Source organism: Columba livia, chromosome 5, assembly GCF_036013475.1.
Source record: "Columba livia isolate bColLiv1 breed racing homer chromosome 5, bColLiv1.pat.W.v2, whole genome shotgun sequence".
Classification (NCBI taxonomy): Eukaryota; Metazoa; Chordata; class Aves; order Columbiformes; family Columbidae; genus Columba; species Columba livia.
In genome coordinates this window covers 51,761,507-51,785,962 of record NC_088606.1, presented here as the reverse complement: position 1 = coordinate 51,785,962, position 24,456 = coordinate 51,761,507, and the positions used below count along the sequence as shown (strand labels likewise).

The following is a 24,456-nucleotide window of genomic DNA, read 5'->3' as shown; positions in this document are numbered from 1 at the left end:
TTTTTATGAAAGCTACTGTTAGGATTATTAATCTTTTAAATTATTAGTGATTCAGCTATGAAGAACTCTGGAGATGCTTGTATCTTTCATCATAAGGGTTAGTAAACTGTGTTTAACACTTCAGGGATGAGACCAAGACTACACACTTGTAATGATTTTTAAAAATTGAAATACCATTGGGAAAGTGTCATCTCCCTTTTAAATTAATCATAGCATAGCTGAAATGAAGTTATGTGTATTCCTTGGCACAGTGTTTAATTAGGCCTTTCATTTGACTTCAGATGTTTTTGAACTATGTTAATCCCATTTTTCCCCTCTCCTCTAATGAATTGTGTAATTACGTAGCCTGTGGTTAGGGAGGGGAAAAAACCAAAATGGATGCAGTTTTTCTATTTTGTTGTTGTTTTGTTTTCTACAAGTTGGTGTTCTGGAGACAGGTAGGAGGGGAAAAGGAAAGTAGAATGTAAAAACTTTTGAGTATTATTCTACTTTTTAACATTATTTAATTAATTCGTCAAGGATTTTGTGAAGCAGCTGATTACTCTTGGCTTCCGTGCAGAAGTGTGCTTTTTACTGGCCTCAAGCAGCACAAGTGGAAGGCAGACTCAGGTACACGAGCAATCTCCCACTTTGGTCCCAGCGGATAACTGAGCTGGCCACCAGTGTTCTTCAGAGCCGAGCTGGTGACTTGGGAACGCAGCGTTCCCTGCCTGTGGCAGTGCTCAGATCTTGACTCTGCTGCTTGAGTGCAGCAGATTGTTCTTTGACACTGCAGCGTGTTTGCTGTGCCATGGCACTTTGGGTCCTGCACAGGCAATTCTAGGAGACTGCTCCTCATGCAGTTCAATTTTAGGAGTCTGCTCCTCACTGCTTTTCTAGTTGAGTCTCCAGTGAAACCAAGTCCTTTTGAGATAGTTGACTAATAATTGGTGATATGGTGTCAGGAAAGAGGAATGATGCAGGCATGTCATTGTGTAATGACTTCTGATAAAGTACAGTGTGGTATATATGGCGGTACACATACTCCAGGATGAGAGTGGGAACAGATGACTTAAAGATGCTCTTTCTTGTAAGAGCCTCCCTTCTTACAGCAATGCGCAGAGACTGATTTGGATAATAACCAACCCCACTATTTTTGGGTAATTTTTACAGATACTTTTCAAGAGTGTAGTAATTTGTCTTCAGTGATAGCGTGATAATGATTGTGTCAGTTAGATAAATTAGCAAGTTTGTATTTGCGTCCTAGATGGTGCTATGTATTTTCACATCTAGTGCATACAAAGTTTTGAAAAATTAAATTCCTTATCTATCAAATAATTCATAGCAAGATCAGAAAGAAACCATGTTAATATTCACATTGGATTCTGTTTGTTAAGTTATCTTAAGCGTGTTTGTGAAACGGGACATAGGTGACTAGAAACAAGAGTGTGTTTGATGTAGCTGCCTCGTCTCCACTGCCTTGACTCTTGTTGCTGAAAATAGCTATTGTTCGTGATGGTTGTGTGTGTTAACAGGACTAAAACAAATATTTTAAAGTGTCAGTCTTGTTTTATCCTAATTTAGGTAGAAACCATTCTCAATAATTTAGTCCAGTCTACAGTATTAGAAAGTAATTAGGAAGAGCCTTTTTTAACATTAGCTAATCTGATTAACACAGAAGTCTGGGGACAGGCAGAAAAGAAGGAAGGGCAGTGTGCAGGGAAGGGGCTTATAGGCAAAATGCCCTTCAGAACCATGTCAGTTATTTTTATCCTGTTCTTTTTCTTTCTCCCTCACACAACTTTCCATTGTACCAAAATAGTTCAAAATGTTTATGGTTCAGGGCAACTGACATCACAAATTGTCGTGCTGCGTCTTGCTGAATATTTCTGTAACGGGAGCTGATTCCTTGTTCAGTGACAGCCTTTTGGGACGTTCACCCAGCTACTCAGAAGGGGCCACTGAGACCACAGGGCAGAAACATCTTGTGCTTTGCCAAGCTGTGACCAGGCAGGAGGGGCTTTGTTCTAGCTGTTGGGTGCATATGAAAGCAGAGATGTGCATGTGGAGATTGTTCTTTGACACAGGTGTCCTGTCCTTGGGACAGAGCAGGTTGCAGTGGAGTTGGACCTGAGTGGCACTGCCAGCCTGCTGGACTTCTCCGTGGGGGTGACTCTCCCCGCTGCCGCGGGCAGGTGTTCCCAGCATGTGCAGGTAGCAAAGTCTCTTCAGGTCATGGCTGCAAAAGTTGTAGCGCTTTGCATGATGTTCAGTCCCACTACAAGCTGTTGGTTACTTTCTGACAAAGGCATGTAACAACCTGGTCTCCTGGAGCTCAGGAGTGGAAACTGCGCTCTGGAAAGATGCTGTGTCTCGCTAGCGGCCCAATGAGCCGTGCACTGCTCCATTCCTTTGGGATAGTCGTCTGTTCGCTTGTATTTGCTGCAAGAGTGTCATGACCGTGGTGCATTTATGAAAGTTGGTGAACCATGTACAATGTATTAACTTAATGAAGTCGGTGTCTTTCTTCAGAGGTGTTTACAACATTTTGGTTACATGTTCTACATCCTGTGAAGCGATAGCCAGAGGGAGAGGACTGCTAAAATTCTTCTGTGTTGAAATAACCCTGTAAGGTATCTCTAGAGCTTGTATAGGAAGGGTACCTGCCTGAGGTTTAACAGCGTTTTCATCTGTTGTGGGGGCAAAAGAATGCTGCCTTTTTTTTTTTTTTTTCCCCGAAGATCCATCCTGGACACTTTAAGGAGAATATATTTGATTGTAATCTCAAAATTCTGAAATTGTCCACCACCCTTCTTTTGTCTTGTTTCTTTGGTATGCCTCTGTTTCATTATAGGATTTGCTCCAGATTTTAGATGTTGTTTCAGCCTGGAAGATTATTTCAATTTATATACGTGCGAAGTTTGATCGTGCAACATTCGTCTTTCTGGGAGTTGACTAGAATTCCTAGTTTGTCTCTTTGCTTCCCGTGTTGTAATAGCCCATGTTTCTAGTGCTGCTCTTTATGGAGAAAGTATCTGTTTCACACTTGATTTCTGTCCACTGTTCTCTGGTATCTCAAACCATCTGTGCACGTCAAAGTCTTTACTAAGTAGGTTTGTAGGAGAAAAAAAAAGTCCTCTGTAGAAGACCTTTTCTCTTTCCATTCTTGATGATCTTTGCTGAAGAGGTGTGGTGTTGGGAATGTATTCTCCCATGGGCTGTTGCTCTGTCTCTAGGATGGCTAAGACACAATTTATCCATTTCCCTATTAAACATCTTTCTCTGTGACTGCACCAGAACTGAGTTTGAGAAAATGTTCTGTTGTTGATGGGGGTTTTCTAATCCTTTTTCTTAATCCTTAGTGCTGTGGGGCTCAACAGAATCTTAACTAAGATTTCAGCAAATTGCTGTTAGAGAGGTATGTTGCTTTTCTTTTAAAAGCTCGCAGCACCTGGTCTCTGGAAAGAAAAGGGTATAGGATGTATGGATTAACCCTTTCTTCCTGCTTTCTGAAGAAAAAGAGGACTTCTTGGAGTTAACAGAGCCCATTAACACTGGAGCTGGGTTGTTTGAGCTTGGCAGAAGTTGCCACTGTGTTAATTTTCCAAGTTAATTTCTGTCTGGTACTGAAATAAGTTTAGAAGTGCTTTTGCTCAGACAGCAGGGACTGGTGGTAGCAGGTGCTTCCCAGGTGAAAGGAACATTGTGGATGTCTGTGCAATTCCTTTTATTTTTAAAAAGGAGGAATCAGCAGTGAGTGCAGCTGTCCTCAAAGGCAGATAGTGACAGAATATTAAAACTCCTTGGACAGCTTAATATAAGAAAAAAAATCATCCTGGCACACCATATGAAGTACATAGAGTTAATGGAGAAAGAAGTCTTGGGCCTCTTCATGGTGATTTGTAAAAAGTCACACACAGCAGAGATGACATTAGGTGCCCTTGGTAGATCCACTTGCACTCCAGACACAAACCCACATCTGTTCTTCAGTCCAATGTGACCACAAATCCCAGATTCGGAACACCAAAGCCTTACGGGTTAAGTGCTGACAATTGGCAGGATGCATTTGGCAAAATGAGGGAAAGGAAATCGTGATAAACAAGGTTTTGCTCATTCTTCATCATACAAAGTCCACAGTTTTGATGTGACTGCCTTATTTCTTCAGAACAGATGTGTACAGGAAAAGATAAAGCTGGGGTCTTGAGACTGCCATCTGTGTGGGACAGAGTGGAAACTGTGTTCTGTCAGAACTGAAATATTTATTTTTCTGGTTATGAGCATACAAAGCTTTTTTTCATGTCTAGGCACATCGTTCAAATACATCAAAAAACTTTTTTAAAATCCACACATCTTATTTAGTAGTCGAGCTAACCTGTTCAGTGATTTCAGTTACAAGCTTTTTGAGAAGGATTCCTATTGATTTTTGAAGTTGAGAATTAGATATTGAGAAGTAACTGATTCCTGAACAACGAAAGTAAATTACTCTTGAGTGGTTAGGGACTGTCTTTCATTTCTCTGTGGTGGAACTAGTAGTGCAGCTGTGCGGGAGCAACGTGGTTACACCTCTGCTAAACCAGTATGAGCTGCTGGTTGCTGCCAGGAATTGAAAAGGGATTCTCAGGGGAGCGATGCAGGCTGTGTTTGGAGAGAACTAGCTGGTCGTAACTGTCCCGTGTTTTGAGGTATGACGTTGAGTTGCAAAAGCTAGTGTAAAAGCATCACTTCACATTGTGTTCCAAGGAAGAAGCCGAGGTATTGGTCTCTGCTTGCATGAACTGATTAATTGCAAATCTGCATGAACGGCTGAAGACATTGCTTGTCATTTGCGCATGTAGCCAAGGGAATGAACAAATTCAGCACACAACTGTGCATCTAATTTTAATACTTATTTTGAAAATCACTAGTCTTCCTTAACCATTTCTTTGCTGCACTTTCAGCATTTCACAGGCCCTTGGAGGTGGCACTACAAGTTTGAGTATGTCTGTGTTTTGGGGTTTTTCTGATTGCTAATGGATCAGTATGCACCTGTGAAGGTGGTTCTGCTTGAGCTTTTCATTCTCCCTTGGCATATCCTGAAAAGTAATAAATTAGGGTTGGGAATCACAGCTGCCTCATGAGCTAATTAACAGTGGCTGATCTAACTGTACCTGTAATTAAACTATTATCCACCCTACTATTTTTTTCAATCATTCATTCAGATATTCTTTATTTTGACCCATGATTCCCCAGAGTTTGTTTTTTGAATATACTTTTCTCTTCCTCTGTACAGAAAGCAGAACTTTAATGTGCTGTTTTCTAGGAAATACTGAAAACAGCTGTGTGCTATTAATGACAGTGTTGCATCATTCTGTCACAAAGTTTAAAAATTAACTACATTATTAGGTTAGTGAATGTTTTGTACATATCATTTGTTAATGAAAGTTACTTAAGATAATGTTTGATTCCTTTTACCTTCAACTCTCTCTTACCCTTTGAAGAGACAGTCCATGCTTTGTAACTATGGATTTGAGGCGTTTTGTTTAACAAGATAGTTCATACAAAGACTGAAAGATGTTTTTCATCACAGGATCTGATCTAAGGTATGTCAGGAGAGGTGGGACTTCCCTGAACTAACTTTGGTTTAAATTAAAGCCAAAATATTAAGAAAAGAATAAAAATCCATTTTTGATCTTCAAAGCTGCCATTGAAAGAGAACTGACCTTGACCCATGGTCATTTCTAGTAAATAAATATCCTTCCTCATTGAAATGCTGTAAATTTAAAATGTAAGAGATGAGTTTGTGGAGCTTGATGCATTGGATGAAAAGATCAGGTGGTACTGTTTCTTCATGTTATTTCTTTGCCCAGCCTGTTCAATAACTAATGACTGGGGAGGTGATTGAATTCCTCACAGCCGTGTGTCGCAATACAACAAGATGCACATGTGTGTCCCAGTACAAATGCTTTAAAAGTGAGTTTACAGGTGCAGGCATGCAAAATTGCTTATGAATAGTGAAAACAAATTCATTTTTTTCCCATTCTATGTATCTAATTGAATTTATATTGTCTACTGAAGCTCCTACAAAAAAGCTAAGCTGTTTGAAGTAGCCGTGTCGTTACCTGTGGTGCTCTGTACGCTCTCAGTTCTGCTGTGCCCTAGCACTTTTCTGTCCTATTAAATCACTTTTATTTTTTTAGATGTAAACTAGACTGTGTTTGTGTGAAGGATTCAGATGTTGAAGTCCTGCTTACTGTGTGATTACGTGTAGATGACATTTTCAAAGGTGGAACTATAGTAGCAAGGCAGGTGATGAATTTGTTTTCACTGTCTTCCCAACAAAAATAACTAACTTAATCTTCCAATGCAAGACACTTTTTTGTGCCTAAATAGTTGTAATTTGCCCAGTTTTGCCGTAAGGAAAAAAGGCAGTCCTTTACTGTTCCGTGCCTCTGGGGAGCTGAGGAGAGAGACAACAACTATGACTGAGCTCAGCTGCAAGCTGACATGTTGCACCATGTTGAAAAATACTTTTCTGTTGAGAGCACAGACTTTGGGAGCGAGGATTCTCATTAACTGTTTGGGGACTGTCATACAGTCCATATTGCCTTCTCTCATACTGCAGTTTATCATTGTAAAATATATTATACGACATTTTTATGGACTTTTAAAAGTTGAGAATTGCAAAATTCAAACTACAAATACATGAGACATTTCATGTACCTGTCCTCCAAAAAAGGCGGCTTGGCCTGCATATCTAACATATTTCCTTTGTTGCAGGTTTTATTTAGGGTACAGTACTTTAGACTAGTTAGTATTGTTAGATAAATGTTTTTCGTTGTACAAAAAGCGCTTGCAAGGCAAGAAGGCGGTGAGGAAACTGAAACACTCCTTACAAAGACAAACCTGTATGCACCCTGGTACTCTCTGAGCAGAGTAGACTATCTACATTTGTATATCTTGGTCTATATAGCAAGAAGTCTGACTGCTGGAGCCAGGTTGCCATGGTGAAATAATTCCCAGCAATTAAAGCACAGTTCTATCCTGAAAAGCAACTCTGTGTAAGCTACATGTGAAATCCCGCATTTATGAGGCCATGAGGTTTCTAGATCAAATTTGCTTGGTTTAGAAATAAAAAGATAGCTTTGCAGTCTGCCAGCTCTGCAAACTTTGTAAAGGTTGGAACGCAACAAACAGTGTCTTCAGTGGTTTATGTACTCCCGTGGTGAACTCTCTCCCGTGAAGGTGGACCAAAGCACTACGTGTGCTCTTCTAGGAAGATAACAGGGCTGTCTTGGAATAACCAGGGGGAGCAGTTGCTGCCAGGACTTGAATTTAATCATGATGCAGAAGTCAAAATAACTCTATTTAAGTGTGTTTCAACAGAAGTTTACAGCATAATAAATAAATCACTGCTTAAGTTAATAGACTGAAAACACATAGGGAATAGATATGTTAATTAAGAAGTTTCTGTGTTTTGCCTACAGTACATTTACATTTTCTGTCAATTTGCAGAGTCTAAAAACCTTGAAAGAAAGATACAGGCTTTTTTTGCCAATTAGGTTAACTTTATTTTTTTTATTATTTTTTTTTTTTTACAAGCAGTTTTTCTGGCCTCCAAAATTTCAAATCATGTGTTGAAAAAACCACCGTTCTGAGTATTGCAATAATAAACCTGACAGACGTATTTTGCCTTCTCCAATGTGAAAAAGGTGTTAAAAGCCACGCCAGAACTTGCTTTCAAATCTTGGTGCAGATCACTTGCTCTTATGGCTCTGTACTGTGGGATTTCTCCCTATGCGGCATCTGTAATGGAACCAGGCTTGGTATATCTGCCATTGTCTGTTCTCAGTTGAGAGCCACTTTCCTCTTTTGTCCGTGTGTTTTAATTAAAAATATATATAAATAAAAGGTATACTGTAGATTTCTGCCTTGGACTGAAAGGTTTTCCAGTATAGAGAAAAAAAAAGGAAAAAAAAACCCACAAACATATTTATCTCTGCTGATTTTAAAAGGACCTTACAGAACCAATTCAGATATGAACATTTACATATTCAGATGTCTGTGGCTAGGTGAAATGAATCCTGTTCATGCTGTCTAGCTGCAGTATGGGAGTATATTTAGCAATGGAGAATGATGAGGAAGCATTTGTGTTTTTAGAATACAAATGACATTTTTTCCTCTAAGGGAGGCAAGGATACAAGCACATCCTTATCTTGGTATTGTGTATGGACCTGATGGGTTTGGAACAAACATGCCTGGGGACTAAAATGAGCTACATGCTAACAAGACAAACCCCAGAAAACAGAACTCCAGCCTGTATTTTCAGCTGATGAACTGATGAACAACTGGGCAGAGATGCCCTGGAGAGTTAGTATGGCATGGCATCTCCTGTGCCTTTGTGCCCTGCGCTGGGGTCACCATTCTAGGGGAGGAGTTGCAAGCAGGGGAGAATATACCAGGAGATACCATCTCAAGCAGGGATTTGCTCTCTCTTCTGCTCAGTTTTTGGCTTCCTTTATTAGATAGCCTGCAATTGGAGACTTAACAGCAACAAAAAACACCCAAGAGCCACCACATGTCTGTGACAGGCTCAGGACTTGGGCGCCTATGTTGCAATGTTCTCCTGTAGGGTTTGTTCTAAGCATTGGATAAGTTAATTGTTGCAACACTCTTAATCTATGACCTACTGAATCTCTCTTACCACAGACCGAATTTGGCTCCATGTAGAGCTCTTGAAAATAAACATTAGGAAAGATTTGTGTCCTTTTTTCTTTACTAATCCATAAATCACCAAAAATATGGATCATAGTAAATCACTTAGGAAAAGAATCTTGCTGAGGTTTCATGTTGGCAACTCCTGGTTTGAATATGAGGGGGTTTTTGGCACAAATGTAAAAGAGGACATTTCAAAATTAAGAACAACGGGGTATTTGCTTGGGTAAGGTAATTTTCTGTTTCTGCTACACAATGTTTCCTTTTAAATTGCATCTCTGGCTCCTAGAAATAAATTATCTATTTTTCTCCCATCTGATATCATATCCCTCGTGTTCTTAGCACTCCGTACCATTCAGCCGTTCCCAGGTGTTCTGACTGGAGGAGAACCTGGACCAGTTAGAAGACCCTCCCCAGCAACCAGAGGGGCTGGGTATGTCCTCTCAGTCTGGGGGAGGAGTTCTGGCAGGTATTCTCAGAGAAGAAAGGGAACTCTAGTCCAGCATGTTTTACCACAAGAATGCACTCTGTGCATTTTTGTAGCATTAACTGAGCTGCTGGCATGCCTGGCCTTGCCTCTGTAGCCATTCTTCCCAGAGCTGCACTGAAGAGAAGATGGGGGATCCTCGGCAGAAGAGAAGGGGCAGCATGGACAAACACATGGGAAGAGAGAGGGAGGGAGAGAAGTAGAATCATACAATCATGTAGGCTGGAAAAGACTGTTAAGATCAGTGAGGTCAGCCATTAACTTAACACTGCCAAGTCCTCCACTAAGTGCCACGTGTCTTCTAAATACCTCCAGGGATGGTGACTCCACCACTTCCCTGGGCAGTGTGTTCCAGTGCCTGACAACCTTTTCAGTAAAGAAATTTTCCCTAATATCCAATCTCAGCCTCCCCTGGCACAGTTTGTTCATTTCCTCTCATCCTATTGCTTGTTACCTGGAAAAAGAGACAGACACCCTCCATGCTACAACCTCCTTTCAGGTAGTTGTAGACAGTGATATTGTATCCCCTCAGCCTGCTTTTCTCCAGGCTGAACAGCCCCAGCTCCCTCAACTGCTCTTTGTAGGAGGTGCTTCACCAGTAGATGGGTGGGGAGTCCTACAAAAGGGAATGGAAATGCCTGATGTATCAGAGACACTGTGTGCAGGTGCCCTGTCTCCTCCTTGGTTTGCCAGCAGCAACAGCTGGAACTCAGTCTGGCCCTACAGAATGTTTTGGGCTTTCTGTTGAGAAGAGGCATTATGAAATAATATTATGGCACTTGTCATCCTTAACATGCCTGCCATGCCTTGGCACCGACTGTTTACAGCAGAGCATCCGGAGGCCAAGCAAAGATTCCCTTTTAAGGCAAAGAGCCACTATGAGAATCCAGAAGAAAATGTTTCCCTGGCATGTAGGGTACATTCTTCTTTCCTCCTCCTCTTAAATAAACTATTAGTAACTTTTAAAAACAGAACAAAAATGAAGAAGCAGGGCCAGAAATGCTGCCAAAGACATTTTATTCTGCGCAGCCCCCTTAGACCTGCGCAGCAGCTGAGCCCTGGAGCTAACCTGGGGCTGGAGAGGGACAGAATGAAACTGAGGTCAATCAGAGACCTGGGGTGGGAGGAAATCGGAATGGAAACTGTCTTAAAAAACTTAGTCTCCTTCCTTTCCCCAAGCCCTGGAGAGATGGTTAGACCACACGAATCCATGAACAATTGTATTATATGTTGCACTGGGATTTGAGTTTGCTTTCCAATACCTTACACTGCTTCCCTTCCATGCTGATTTTCTTTTCTTTTCTTTCCCAGTCCTGAACATGTATACGTACATCCAGGATTTGTGTTCTGGGTATGCTGTCACATGGCATTTTCAGCTGAAGACTTAGCAGTGATCTGGGTTAAAGCAGGACATGGGATTGCAGAAAAATATCCACAGAGATACTAATCTTGTATGGTTTTAAAGAAAGAGGGAAGTATAAATAACATCTCTCACTTTTTTCTCAAAGAAAGGGCAACTCTGCTGATGTTCGAATGAAACCTGTTTTGCTATGCAAATAAATAAAGATGTTGAATTACCAATAAGTGATTTTAAGCTGCATAGCACCTCTAAGCTTCCAGCCCTTGTGCTTAACTGAGGAGAAAAGACTGTGTTCTGCTGGGGTAGGAAACCGGGACAGCCTTCAAGAGTTTGTTCCTGTCTTATAGAAGCTGGCATAACCCGCTGCTTCTTTGTTCTTGGTGGGAATTTGTCACTAGGACTCATAAATTTTTAGCCAATAAAACTGTTTCCTTCCTGCTATGAATAGGTTCAGGACTCCCATATTTACACAGAACATTTCTAACCAGAAGTTACCAGTTAACTGTGTTCCAGTAAAGTGCCACAGGAAAGAAGGAGAAAAAAAAAGGGTAACAAGTGAATCCGTGAGCAGCTAACATGGTTTTCTTTACAAAGCTGTGGCCTTCTATGAATGGCTGAAATATTTGGGTTTTTTTCCCCTTTGCAAAGGGAGTATCTTAGAGGGAGAGAGCTTACATAGTAGAATTTTTTACATTTTGTTCCCTCTTCTGTTCCACTCACATCCCATTTGACTCCTTACCCAAAGGAGGAAAGAAGAGAGGAGCTAAAACAAAAATATCCAGTATACCTTAAATTTTTAACTATAAACCTTTATTCACTGGAGAATATAAAAGCATGAAAGTGTTTGTAAAGCTTGGCCTAAAAGAAACTGTTAAAACGTGGGCTTACTGCCTCTCTAATTCTGTGTTGGCTTATGTTTCAAGAAGCAAACCACCCTTCTCAGATTACCAAGAAGGTAGGTTTTGGCTGGAGTACTTCACTAGAATACTTCATCCGTGGAGGATATTTTAAAACATGACACTTCAAAAAGAAAGGAAAAATTACAGGGTGAAAATCGAAGGCTGAGATAGTTTGGTGTATCTGGTAGTTTGGTACTGTAGAGGTACACCTGGGTGAGGTGGAATATGGTGTTGATATTGGAGGCTGTAAGTTTTCCCCATAAATGCTTGATTTGGGAATGTACCATTTCAACCCCAAAATTCTCTACTTTGTAAACTATACAAATTGTAAAGTGTAAGCCACATTACTGGAAAATAACACCTCAAACCTCAAGAGTAGATATTTTAGATATAATGTAGTAACATTTCTGTGGACATCTTTTTGATCTTTCTTGAAAGGTATTTTTCTTTTTGTGCCACTTCTGCGTCCAGAGGGCACGGAGTGACTGGAGTTTTGCCTGCAGCTCTGCTCTTCAATGCTGCAGGTCTTTTAAATTTTTAAACTTTCTAAAGTTACTCATATCTAAAACCACTTTGATATGCCACATAAAAACCAAACCAAACCAAAAAAAGGTGAAAAGCCACTGATTACTTTTATGTAAAAAAAGAAAAAATAAACAGCCACTCACCCCAGTAGTTAGTTGGGTGTGAAGGGGAGGAGGTAGTGATTGAAGCATCATTTGTCCTTGAAGAGATTTCTGTTTTCAGATGCAGAGTAAGGAACTGCACAGCTTGCTGGAGACAGTAAGAAATTATTACAGTTGTGCTGGTTCCCTTTGGAACAAAGGAATCCTGAATTGATAGAGATAATCTTAAATTGCATGATCAGTTGAGGGAAGTTTGGCATTTAATAAATCACTAGCATTCCCTCTGTGTGATCAGCCTTGCAATAAATCAGATTCTCATGACCAAAACCATGGATGTGTGGTACAATTCCAAAGTGATGTGAACTGCATCATGTTATGAAAGGGGTGCACATAGTGGGCGCTGCACCTTTGATAAAACAGCTAAATCAGGTTGCTTCATATGTGCTTCTTTCCAAACAAACCATATCAGTTTAAACTGGAGCAGATCTTTAGTATTTGTACTGTTAATAAATGTTGAACCTTACAGCCAGTTTCTGCTATGAAATTGGAATAATACTTCCCTCGTGGAGTTTTAAAACAAAATATGTGGATGATGCTTTGAAGATGCTCCAAAGTGTGGGGATTTTTAAACCAAGAAAATACTGGGCATCTGATCAAGAAGGAAATGAAAGAGAAAGATTAGAGGAGTATCTTTATTAACCGAGATGGGATAAGAAAGCAAGCTGGGAAATGGGCAGTTTTACTCGATCTTAACAAAGCAATTAGACCAGGGGAAAAAAAATCATCAGAGCCCAGTGAGCCTGTCACTTGGTGGATTATCTTGTAGATCTCTTTCTCCAGTGAAATCCAGGCAAAATTCCAGCTGCTGTGTTTTCTCAGCTGAACACAAGGTTGAGTATGGAAGCCCTGCTATAAGCATTAGTGAATGTACTGCCTTTGCTGGAGCCAGTTTGCTGAACCTTCTTCTAAGACTTCAGACAAGTGACCTCTCTTCTGCCATCTCCCATCACTTTTCCTTCTCTGAAACTTATTCATGGGTGTGATTTGGCCTGTGGTTTCTTATTCAGTTGAGTGCCTAAAACCAAATACAAACCTATCCTGGGAGTAATCTAAAGAATTAGTTTGTACTCTGGTTTGCCCATCAATAAAAACTGCTGAGTGCTGTCTCCTTGGGTTCCCGAAAGATGTTTCTTTTCTGAATTAGTAGTTAAGCATTGATAGACAGGTTTTGGTCTGACCTCTTGACAGACCTTCACCAAGCTGCTGCATAACAGCTATTCCTCCAGCTGCTTTGCAGGTACAGTTGATCTGACACAGGCGTGTTAAGGCACATTCAGCAGAATTCTCGATTTTCAAGAAAGAAACAAGTAAACATGATTAGGAGTTTGGTTTGCTTTAGGGTGCCTATAGGAGTCTTTTGAAAGGTACTGCCCTTTTTGTGCTCTTATGAGACTTTTAGTTATGTTTTTCGATAAATAATCATCTACAGGTAATGGATTTGGTATTTCCTGAATAGACCAGTAAAACTCTACTATTCTTGTCACTTTTCCTTTCGTTGAAAGCAGGCCGAACAAGCTGTTACTCAGTGTGCTGCTTTATGCTCACTGCCGTAGTCTTCACTTAAAAGGGTGTTCTGGGACATCTCAGAAATGGCCACACACAGGTTTTGGTATTTGTGTACTTTAAACATAAAATGAAAAATTGAGGAAGGCATCTTGAATGTGAGCAGCTCACAGCAAAGGAAATAATAGATGCTTTTCTTTGCATATTTGGAGTTGGTTCCACGTAGATGATGCTTTCTTGTAAGTCCTTGAAGCTTTGGTGAACTTGGAGGTAGGGGAGAGCAGAAGGAAGAAAGCTAACTTCTAAGCTTTATGCTCTTTGGTAAATCTGGTAATTGTGAATCTATGAGCTTTGGTTTATCTAGAATAAAGAACTATTATTTGTGGATTCTTAATCATATATAATCATGTTTCTAAAACTGTTTTCTCTGTACTGCTGTGTGCTGCAGCTTTGTAAGTCAGTAAAGAAAATGCTTTAGTATTGATAGTTTCCAAACTAAAACACCAGTTTTACAAAGTAGACTGAGCATGACTCAGTAAGTTGGACTTTATAACCTAAGTTCTGCGTAGTTAAGGGAAGATGTGTAGTCCAGTTCAAAACTTGACATTTTTAAGACCAGAATTTTTTTTAGTTTGCACTTTGAATATTTGGGTCAACTGCAGTGCATACAGGCCACGAAAATCTGCTGGCAGAAAAAATTTCTGTGCTCTTGCTTTAGCTCCCAGCAGCTGCAAAAGGTTAAAAAGCAGTTTCTGCTGCACATCGTGATTTGACATTCAGGTTTCAGTGGTGTGAATAAACCCTTATGGGCATTTTAGAATCACAGAATCATTTTGGTTGGAAGAGACCCTCAGGATCATCAAGTTCAACCATAACCTAACTCTAGCACTAAACCGTGTCCCTAAGAACCTCGTCTAAACGCCTGTTAAACACCTCCAGGGATGGTGACTCCACCACTTCCCTGGGCAGCCTGTTCCAATGCCTGACAACCCTTTCCGGGAAGAATTTTTTCCTAATATCCAATCTGAACCTCCCCTGGCAACTTGAGGGCATTTCCTCTTGTCCTGTCTCTTGCTACTTGGGAGAAGAGACCAACACCCTCCATGCTACAACCTCCTTTCAGGTAGTTGTAGAGAGCGATAAGCTCTCCCTTAAGCCTCCTTTTCTCAAGGCCAAACAGACCCAGTTCCTTCAACCACTCCTCACAAGACTTGTGCTCCAGGCCCCTCACCAGCTTTGTCACCCTCCTCTGCACTCCCTCCAGTACCTCAATGTCTTTCTTATGATGAGGGGCCCAAAACTGAACACAGGATTCAAGGTGAGGCCTCACCAGTGCCGAGTACAGTGGCAAGATCACTTCTCTGGTCCTGCTGGCCACACTATTTCTGATACAAGCCAGGATGCTGTTGACCTTCTTGGCCACCTGGGCACACTGATGGCTCATGTTCAGCTGACTGTTGACCATCACCCCCACCAGGCAGCTTTCCAGCCAGTCTTCCCTGAGTCTGTAGAGCTGCCTGGGGTTGTTGTGACCCAAGTGCAGGACCCAGCACTTGGCCTTGTTCAACCTCATGCAACAGGCCTCAGCCAGTGATCCAGCTGGTCCACATCCCTCCGTAGTACCTTCCTACCCTTCAGCAGGTCAACACTCCCACCCAATTTGGTTTGATCTGCAAACTTACTGAGGGTACACTCAATCCCCTTGTCCAGATCATTGATAAAGAGATTAAACAGAACTGGCCCCAATACTGAGCCCCAGGGAACACCACTTGTGACTGGCCACCAACTGGATTTGGCTCCATTCACCACAACTATTTGGGCCCAGTCATCCAACCGGTTCCTTATCCAACGCACATACACCCATCCAGGCCGTGAGCTGCCAGCTTCTCCATGAGGATGCTGTGGGATAAGGTGTCAAAGACTTCCCTGAATTCTAAATACACAACATCCACAGCCTTTCCTTCATCTACTAGGTGGGTCACCTTGTTGTAGAAAGAGATCAGGTTGGTCAAAGAGGACCTGCCTTCCATAGCCCATGTTGACTGGGCCTGATCGCTTGTTTTTCTTTTATGTGCCGTTTGATGTTAATGAAGATCATCTGCTTCATGACCTTCCCCAGCACCGATGTCAGACTGATAGGTCTGTAGTTCCCCAGATCCTCCTTGCAGCCCTTCTTGTAGATAGGTGTCATGTTAGCCAGCTCCAGTCAACTGGAACCTCCCCAGTTAGCCACGATTGCTGATAGATAATGGAAAGGGGCTTAGTGATCATGCCAGCTCCCCCAGCACCGTTGGATATATCCCATCTGGCCACAGAGACTTGTGGGCTGCAGGTTTGGTGGGGATACCCATGAGTCAGGTTCTTTATTATACTGAGTCAAAGCTTTAGAAAGGGACAGAGCATGGGATCCTTCAGGAAGCTTCTGTTTGAAGTGCTTCAGTTCCAGCACAAGGCACTTGTGGAAAGACTTGCACACTTTTCTGTAGAAAAGAAGCAAAGTGGCTGCATGTACTAATCTAACAGAGAACTGAAATTTGTGTGGAAATGGGGGGCTTTGGTTTTTGTAAAAGGACAACATATAATCATTTGCATTAGCAAACTCATGAAGTATATTTAGGGTTGAATTTTTGTTTATTTTCTTGAAATGGGGAGAGGGTGCTGAAGTGACAATGAGGTACGCACATTTCATTTCTATTCAGTGGAAGGCTTGTCTCAGCCTTCTATGTCTGACTTCCTTCTGTGGCTTCCCTCCACAGCCTGGCTCTATGACAGACTGTCTTTGACCTCTTCATCTCTCTCTCTCTCCCCTCCTCCTGCTCTTTGCTGACGTGGCACAGTCCTAACCTAGAGCCCTTGGTTTAAGTGTCCCGAAATAAAGCAAAGACACAAACTCTGTTCTGTCCAAACTACTTCTCACTGATAACTTTTCTCCCCAAGTGTGGTTAATGTGGTTTGTCAAACCAGCCTCTCGAGTTAAAGGTTTTTTTCTGCATGACTGTTTCTGAAACTGTAATTTTCTTAAAAAATTAACTTATCCTTGAATGCCTGAATCCTGCCCCGCCCTGGTCTCCCCCCAGCCCCAAAACCACTAAATCCAACCAGCTGAAAAAAGCCCTACAGAGTATATTCTGAATAGACCTTGTCTGTCAGAGGCCCAGCAAGTATGAAGGTGCTGTATGGAGCGTGCCAGGCTTGGTTTCAGCAGCACAGCGGTAAGGCAGCCAGTGCTGGGAATTAAGCAAATCAATGTCCTGAAGTTTTTTTACTAGCTGAGGGCCAAGTGCATAGTTTCAACTGGATTTATGCTGTTGACTGTCAGGGTAAGATAGTTTCAAGTCTTAATGTGGTATTCCTACAAAAGGAAGACATCAAACATGTTGCTTCATCTGCTGTGAAATCAAGTTACAGACTTTCAAATAAGACTGTTGTTTTATGTTATTACATTTTCCTTGGATATCATCTCTAAGTTCTATGAAAATCTGAAGTCTCAGGCCCAAAATGAAGTTCGTCTTTCATAACTTTTAAAAATACCTTTAAGGCCCTCCTGCAGTTCTTGCTGTCACAGACTTTTCTTTCTTACCTGTAGCTTATTTTTGCATAGGGAGGCTCAGACGTGATTAGCAAATGTAAGAGTTTGAAGACAAGAAGAGTTAGCTGCTGACAACCAGGAGCTGTTGGTCTGACTGAGCAACCCCTCTATATTAAGAGCCTTGTGCTGAGGAACATCTGACTTCACATGTCCTAAAACATACCTTTGTGGAGCAGCTATGAGAATTAGTCCAGGTTACTTCATTAAATAAATGAAAGGGATAAATCTTGCAGGCTTTGTATGAATTGGAATGCCCTGTCATGGAAAAAGGAGATGGTGGGAAATGTGCAAGAGTAGCTATGTGCTAAATTAGTCTTCACATAGACTGGTTTTAGTTTATTCTCATACCATATATCATACCATATTTGTATTCTTTAGAAAAAAGTTCAGTGTCACAGACGCCCTCTCTCTAAGCATGCAATCCACCTTTCTCATTAACATACAGGAATAAACTGTGACCATCTTTTCCCTACCAGAGACCTTCTACAGTGCTTTCTGCACATCTGTGGTTTGTAAATACATTGTGAGGGTGTAAGTGTATATCGTGCTGCTGTCCTTAAATTTTCCTTGATTTTTTTCCTTGATGATGGCCTTCCTGAAGTCTTACTGTCTCTCCAGTCTTAATTTACTGGTTAGGGAGAAGGTGGCGTTGACAAGACTCAATGCAAGTTCAAGACAGTAAACAGTGGCAGTGCTGGTGACTGAATGGTAGTTATGGCATTACTTTCTTGTGGAAGGTGAATCTCAGTCTCTCCCTGCTGCAGTCCTGATGATGTGGACGATGAGTCATTCTGATGGGTTTAATAAACCGCTCAGTAAAGAGAGAAATCTGAATAATCATACTCTCTCTGGGGAAAGCACTGACACTTCCAACACTGTTCCAGGAAAGGTGTGCATCCCGTCCTCACAGCAAAAGTCAAGCCTACGTGTACCTCAGGCAGGGGCACAGTTGGAAGATTATTTAAAGTGTGTTAAGAGCCAGAACTTAAGATCAGTTTCCTTTGGGTGGGATCTAGAGGAGTTTCAACAGCAAACTTAATGCAGTCATCTGCAAAGGTGGACTTGTCTTGGTTTTGCAGATCCTTAAAAACCAAGAAAACCTGATGTTAAAAAACCTTGACATCTCCTCCTTGTGTTCATGTGACAGTACACAGCAAGTATTGCCTTACTGCACTTGTTCATCACCATTAAATAGATCTTCTGTCTCTGGTTAGGTGGATTTTTTAGCTGTAAAACACATGGATTTTGAGCTGTTTGATTATGTAGCCTAAAGATCAAAGTGCTGACCTGCTGTCCTTCCTCAACCAGTCGTTGTGAACCCCCAGCCCAGGAATATGGGTTGGGTTTAAATTCTAGTTTGGAGATGTTAAAAACAGAGTAGGAGGAAAACTCCAGTGATGATTACAACAAACACTTTAGAAATGGGAGGTGAAAAGTCACAATATGCCATGGAGATAAATGCATTTTATGGAATGTCGTTTGTCTGCATCCACATGGAAGGTTATTTTGTAATGTATCAGATTTTAAGGAAAAAAAATGAACTCAGATCTTTCTGACTCAGGTGTCCTGGTAGCTGAGAAAGCAGGTGTTTCTGTAGTTATAAGTGCTTTCTAAGCTAGAGTCACGGATGCTCACTTCTAGAAGGCTTCTGGTATCTCAGAGATGTAAGGCTGTAGTGGCGAGGAATGCTGTAGTTCTGAAGGAGCAGTGCCAGAACATTGTGTGGAAAGAGCATTTTTCTGACTGAGAGCAGTCTGCTTTCACTGTCTCTCAAACTCCTGTTTTGCAGGTGACAGCTGTATGCTGCGGCAGATTGTTCGGATGCTCACATTAGAGTAGCTTCTTCAGGCACGGTGCCATTCTGCTGTCACGACTGTTCACAGGCATAAAGAGAGACCGTCACTCTCCCACTAATTTGCAATCTAAACTGACAAAAGGACAATGGAGATGGAGCACCTCTGTCTCAAGTTTCTTAATGCCATTCAAAACTTCAGTGTTAGTTGAAAAAAGTGACTGAGTTCAAACACACTTTTTAAGAAACTATCTTTTGCTTAAATAAAAAATAACTAAGCTAAGGGGAGGGAAGGCTGGAGGGACAGTGTAAACACAAGTACAGGAGTTTGGATAAACCAGGTTCTTCTGGATTTCTGTAGCTGTCCATCAAAAGCAAAGGTAACCTTTCTTCTGTCTTTTTAATATCTTGCAGGAAGTCCAAGGGAAAGCCAAACGGTAAAAAGCCAGCACCGGAAGAGAAGAAACTTTACCTAGAGCCAGAATACACAAAATCCAGAATTACTGACTTCGAATTTAAGGAGCTAGTGATGTTACCACGAGAAATAGACCTCAACGAGTGGCTAGCCAGCAACAGTGAGTATCGTGATCATACAGCTCTGAGCTTGCTGTCCACACCCAAGAAGATATTCATTCACTGTTTCCTTTTACTGGTTTTGATGCTTAAAAAAAACACTCGATGACTATTTATGCTTACTGCATAATGCATGTCATTATACCTTGAACAGTAATTAAGCTGTCTTATGTACAAACCAGCTGTGCTCAGCAGCATGGAAGCTTTGATGCATTTCCTTCTTCCAGCTCCCTCACTGTAGCACTGAGGGCATTAAAGTTTTTTATGCTCTTTTGAGGACCATCAGCTTCTCTTTGACTATTCGCTGAACCTGCTGGCTCAGCATGTTTCCAACTCAAGCTGTTGGTCTTCCAGAAGCATTGTAAAAATGGTAGTTTATCAAAACTTGTGTGTAAAAGCAAGTTATGCTTAAAGCCAGAAGTTTTGAAGTCTTGTGGTTGGATTTCTTCTCCCCACTCCTTCCAAGCTTTGGTGGAATTACTGTGAATTTTAATTGTAGTCAAGCCAGAACTCGGAGATATGACTGATTGCTGTGGCTGAATGCTGTTTCTGTGCATCTCAGTTCTGATTTACAGTACTTACCTGTGCTTCTGCTTCATCTACCAGTCCTAACCAGCAGCTATGACCTAGTCTTGTTTACATTTTCAGCAGTATGTGGTAGTAGCAAGAAACTGCTTTAAACTTCACACTAGGAAAGTTTATAGAGACTCATTAAGAAAAAGTGAGGTGCTCCCTGAGGAGTATTAAGATGTTAAATTATCTCAGGAGATTTTTAAAATATACAAGTATATTAGTTTTCATGCTATTTTTTTAAAGGAGATATATTATGGGAACTGTTAATGCTGTTTTCTAGCCACTGTACATTTTAAGTCTGACTTCAAAAGAACATAGCAAATTGTCTGCCTTCAGCTCGTAGTAGAGTATTCTACTGTAAAGGTGAGGCTGATGATGAAGACACTTTCCAGTCTTGCTGCTTAGTGAGTAATAAGAGCTGATGCATCATGGTACTTTCATCTTAAAACAAGAGTTTTGGTTCTATGTACCTCTTTGTTTTGCAGTTCATCATTAGACTAATTTAGCTAAATTGTGTTTAAATTTGTATGCAAGCTCAAGGCTCTGAGGTCACTTCATTTGCTCTGTTTAAATAATTATCTGGAGAATAACCAGTGTTCTAAATTTCCTTTGTGTTTATTTTTCAGCAACAACTTTCTTTCATCACATCAACTTGCAGTATAGTACAATCTCAGAATTCTGTACAGGAGAGTCATGTCAGACCATGGCAGTGTGCAATACGTAAGTCAATATTTACAATTACAGGGTTTCCATGAAGTCTTCAGAGTTGCTTGCGGGAGGATATTGGTATTTGATGGCATTGGGCAAGTGTTTTACAGCAGATCTCTACTTAGAATTTGGCAGCTGTGCATCCTTTTCTCTCCCCTCAGCAGTGAAGGGTCCTGGAAGTCTGGGTTTGTGGAGGACTAGAAAGACGAGTCTTTGACTGTTCTGAGTTGGTTTTATAAGGACAGATTAGAGAAGCAAATTACCATGTGTGTAGCTTGCGGGGAGAGGGGGAAGAAGGGCAAGGCAGAACTGTCCTTACTGGTAAACAGGGCTGGGATTCCGTAGAAGGCTGGGGAGGATAAATGAATTGCGAAAACCTCAGAGGGTGCTTTTGATATTTGGAATGCTGACAGAGCACTAGGCTGCTGACGGATAACCTCTAGCCTGACGTGAGCCACTGGCTTTCTGCCTGAGCCCTTGGGCGCAGGGGACACAAGTGGCACCTTCGCGAAGAGTAAGGAAAACGTTTTGGTTTGGCACGTTCCCCCTGTAGTACTTAGTAGACTTTTTTAATATTGACTAGCTATCACTTATGAAAGAAAGCTTTGTAGTTTTAGTGTACATGGTGAATATACCATAAACTCCTGCTTCTGATTAGCACAGTCCAACATGATGGAATATGAGATCCAGTTGAGTATGAATAAGCCTATTGTGTTGTGGTTTGTTTTTATGTTTTTTTCTCCAGCACATGTGCTGATAGTTCTTTTCTTCCCTCCTCTTGTATTTCCTGGGATTAATTTATTTGAGATGGATTTTAAAACAGAAGACTGAACAGTTAATGTTATAGTACATCAAACTAACATCCCAGGGAATGTGTGCAATAGAACCAGAGCTCTATGTTGTATCTCTGGCAATAATTACATAACTCTTAGAAAGGAATCCTCACTTAATGGACTGGGCTATCTTGTACACTTGAAATTAATATTAGGAGCTTTCTTTGAGAGCACTCTGAAGAATGCAAAGTGTACAAAGGACACTTATACATGTAAAAGTTGGAAAGATAACTGTCAGTAGAGAATTAGAGGCATTGCTAGAGGCTTTGACAACAGGCTGGAACAGAAAGAAATAAATCTCTGCTGAACTAAGATCTTATCAAAAGGAGACAGCATGTCTCTAAATGAGACATGGTGATCAGTAAGACTCTTTCTCCAAAGCTTTCTCGTATTTTAATTCTGGATGTAGCACTGGCTGTCCAAAGGACTTAGTTCAACTGTTTATCCACTTCCTTGATGGGAAATAGTGGCTAAACGGAGGTGGTGGTAAGGGAACCCACTTGTCACTCCATTCTGCTCTAGTGAGTCTTAAACAAGAGTTCTCTGTAAGCAATTCACACTGCAGAATAAAGAAAGGAAGTGCCTGTAGGCGGCTCCAGCTGCAGACTGTATTTTTAGTGGTGAGGACCGATAGCAGAATGTTCCTATCCTTTGTTTTGGAAAACTGAAAAATGGCACTGTTTGGGAATAACAGGAAGCATGTCTGCACTTGGGTGAAACACTTGAAATGGTTTGTGTTTAGCTAAATCATAACAACCTAAGTATCTTCCTGTACTTGGGGGCAAATGACTGATTCATGTTTGCAAACTGTGGGCTGCATATTTCATTCTTCTATCAGGTGTGCGGGTCTATGATAAAAGCACAGAGGTGAGTTCACCTAGCTACACACCTCAGTGCAGTTCAGCTTTGAAGGCCCTGTTCATAACAGTGTTATCCAAGTATCTCTAATAACAATTTTGGATAATACTTATTTTTATGTTCTGACTTTCCTAGCTCTTCCCTTTTGTAAGAGACATGTCTAAATGGAACACTGAGAACTATCTCAAAGATTTATTCAGCTTAAATTATGACTATGATAAAGCCACCTCCCTTTTATATTTTTATTTTTTTTTAAATCTTACCCTAACAAAGTGTGGTAAGGACATGCTTATTGTGTTGGAGAAACACCAGATGATATGATTTATTGTGCCTCTGACTTGTCTCCAGTGTATAAAGAGTATCACCTAAACATTAGAGTCAGTTGCTGATTAACCCGATGGACACTCCAGATTTGACCATCTGTGGCTGTGATCTGTTTGTTCAGGTGCTTTGGAATAAAATAGCACCTCCCTGTGTTAGATTGCCACAGAGTTACAGTACCTTGGAGTAAGGGTGCAGTTTGCCACTTTTCCGTGCTGATTTCTTAGGCAGTTCAGAATAAAGGTCTGCATTCTGTTCCTCTTACGCTTTCCCTGCCCGGGTCTCTAAGGCATGTTTTGGATCATGTCATTCTGGTCATACCTAAGGAAAGCTTTTTGCATTTATGGCTGAGATGTTAAAGTAACTATTCAGAACACATTTGCTTGTCAAGTTACTTTGCATTCAAAAACACTGCAAATACTCAGTCCTAAGTTTAGAGGATTTGCTGGCAAGAGTAAACACCAGTTACAGTTAAATATTTGAGGTAAGGTTTTAACATCTCAGAGAAGCTCCAGCCGACTGACAGACTGCAGACAGATGCAGCTTTCAGCCCTGTGTCAGATGCATGAGACAGCACAGCCATCTGCACACAATGAGGAAGAGAATTTCTGTTTAGGATAACTAAGGCACAGCTGACCAAAACTTAGTCTCTGTGTAGAACAGATGGAATCATTTGCTGCAAGGTGGGATAATGCCGAGAGAAATACCAGAATGGCCAGTTATCTTCAAGATTTAATGAGGGTGCCCTGAGTGTAACTTTGGGAATTACTTAATTTTGCTCATTAATATATCACTTGCTGTAAAGCAGGTACTATATTTTAACACAGCATTTACTGTTTAGATTTAGTATGCTTTATAGCTTATTATTACACAAATTAGCTGTAAACTTGTAGCTGACATTTGGGCAAAAGTTCTCAAAAGTCCTGAAGTGAGTGGGGTAACTAAGAGCCTATAAAAGTGCTGTTCACAAGGCTGAGATTACAGAACTCCTGAGGCTGAAATCAAGAATGGATACAAACCTCTAGGCAGCCCACAGATACGAGTGAAAGGTCTCATTTTGGTTCAGTGAAATCACTTAATTGATAATTCCTAATCACTCATTTTTTCTAATCTTAGTCTCCTTTCTCATGTCTACCTTGCCCTTAGTGTATCTGCATATGGAGGGTATTTCCTTCTAAAAATCTTAACTTGCACATTTTGCGTTTTCTTACATTTAAGTTCCCTGAGCTGTATGCTTCTATGTGGTTGCTCCTTTGTTTTGCCCCTGTCACACCATCAAAGCTATTCCAAGTTGCTGACAAATGCTGTATCCCTGCCCTTGCATTTGATACAATAGGCTACCCTGCTTTCTTGATAAAACGTCTTTTGGTATTTCTAGCAGGACTGTCTCTCCTTCCTTCCCAGACCACATAATCTCCACAGCATTTGCCTTTCCTTCCTTCCAGAAGCTTTTCCTGTATACAGATGTAACTTCTGCATTGGCTTCTTTGTCATGGACACAAACCAAGAAAGTTTTAGGGGAAAAGGGATAAAAAATGTACAAGATATTAAGATGTAGCACTGTGATTTCATACGTGTTATACTTTATTATTCGCATCATAGGC

General features: G+C 41.0%; 1 protein-coding gene across 9 annotated transcripts in view; it reads left to right on the top strand.

Annotated features, from left to right (window-relative positions):
• Positions 1-24,456, top strand: part of MOB2 (MOB kinase activator 2) — a 118,567-nt gene that overhangs the window by 88,282 nt on the left and 5,829 nt on the right. For all 9 annotated transcript variants that reach the window (XM_065065100.1, XM_065065101.1, XM_021299386.2 and 6 more), the window contains 2 exons: positions 19,401-19,561; positions 20,759-20,852. In XM_065065100.1, coding sequence (XP_064921172.1) covers positions 19,401-19,561; positions 20,759-20,852 — 255 coding nt within the window. The remainder of the gene's footprint in view (positions 1-19,400; positions 19,562-20,758; positions 20,853-24,456) is intronic.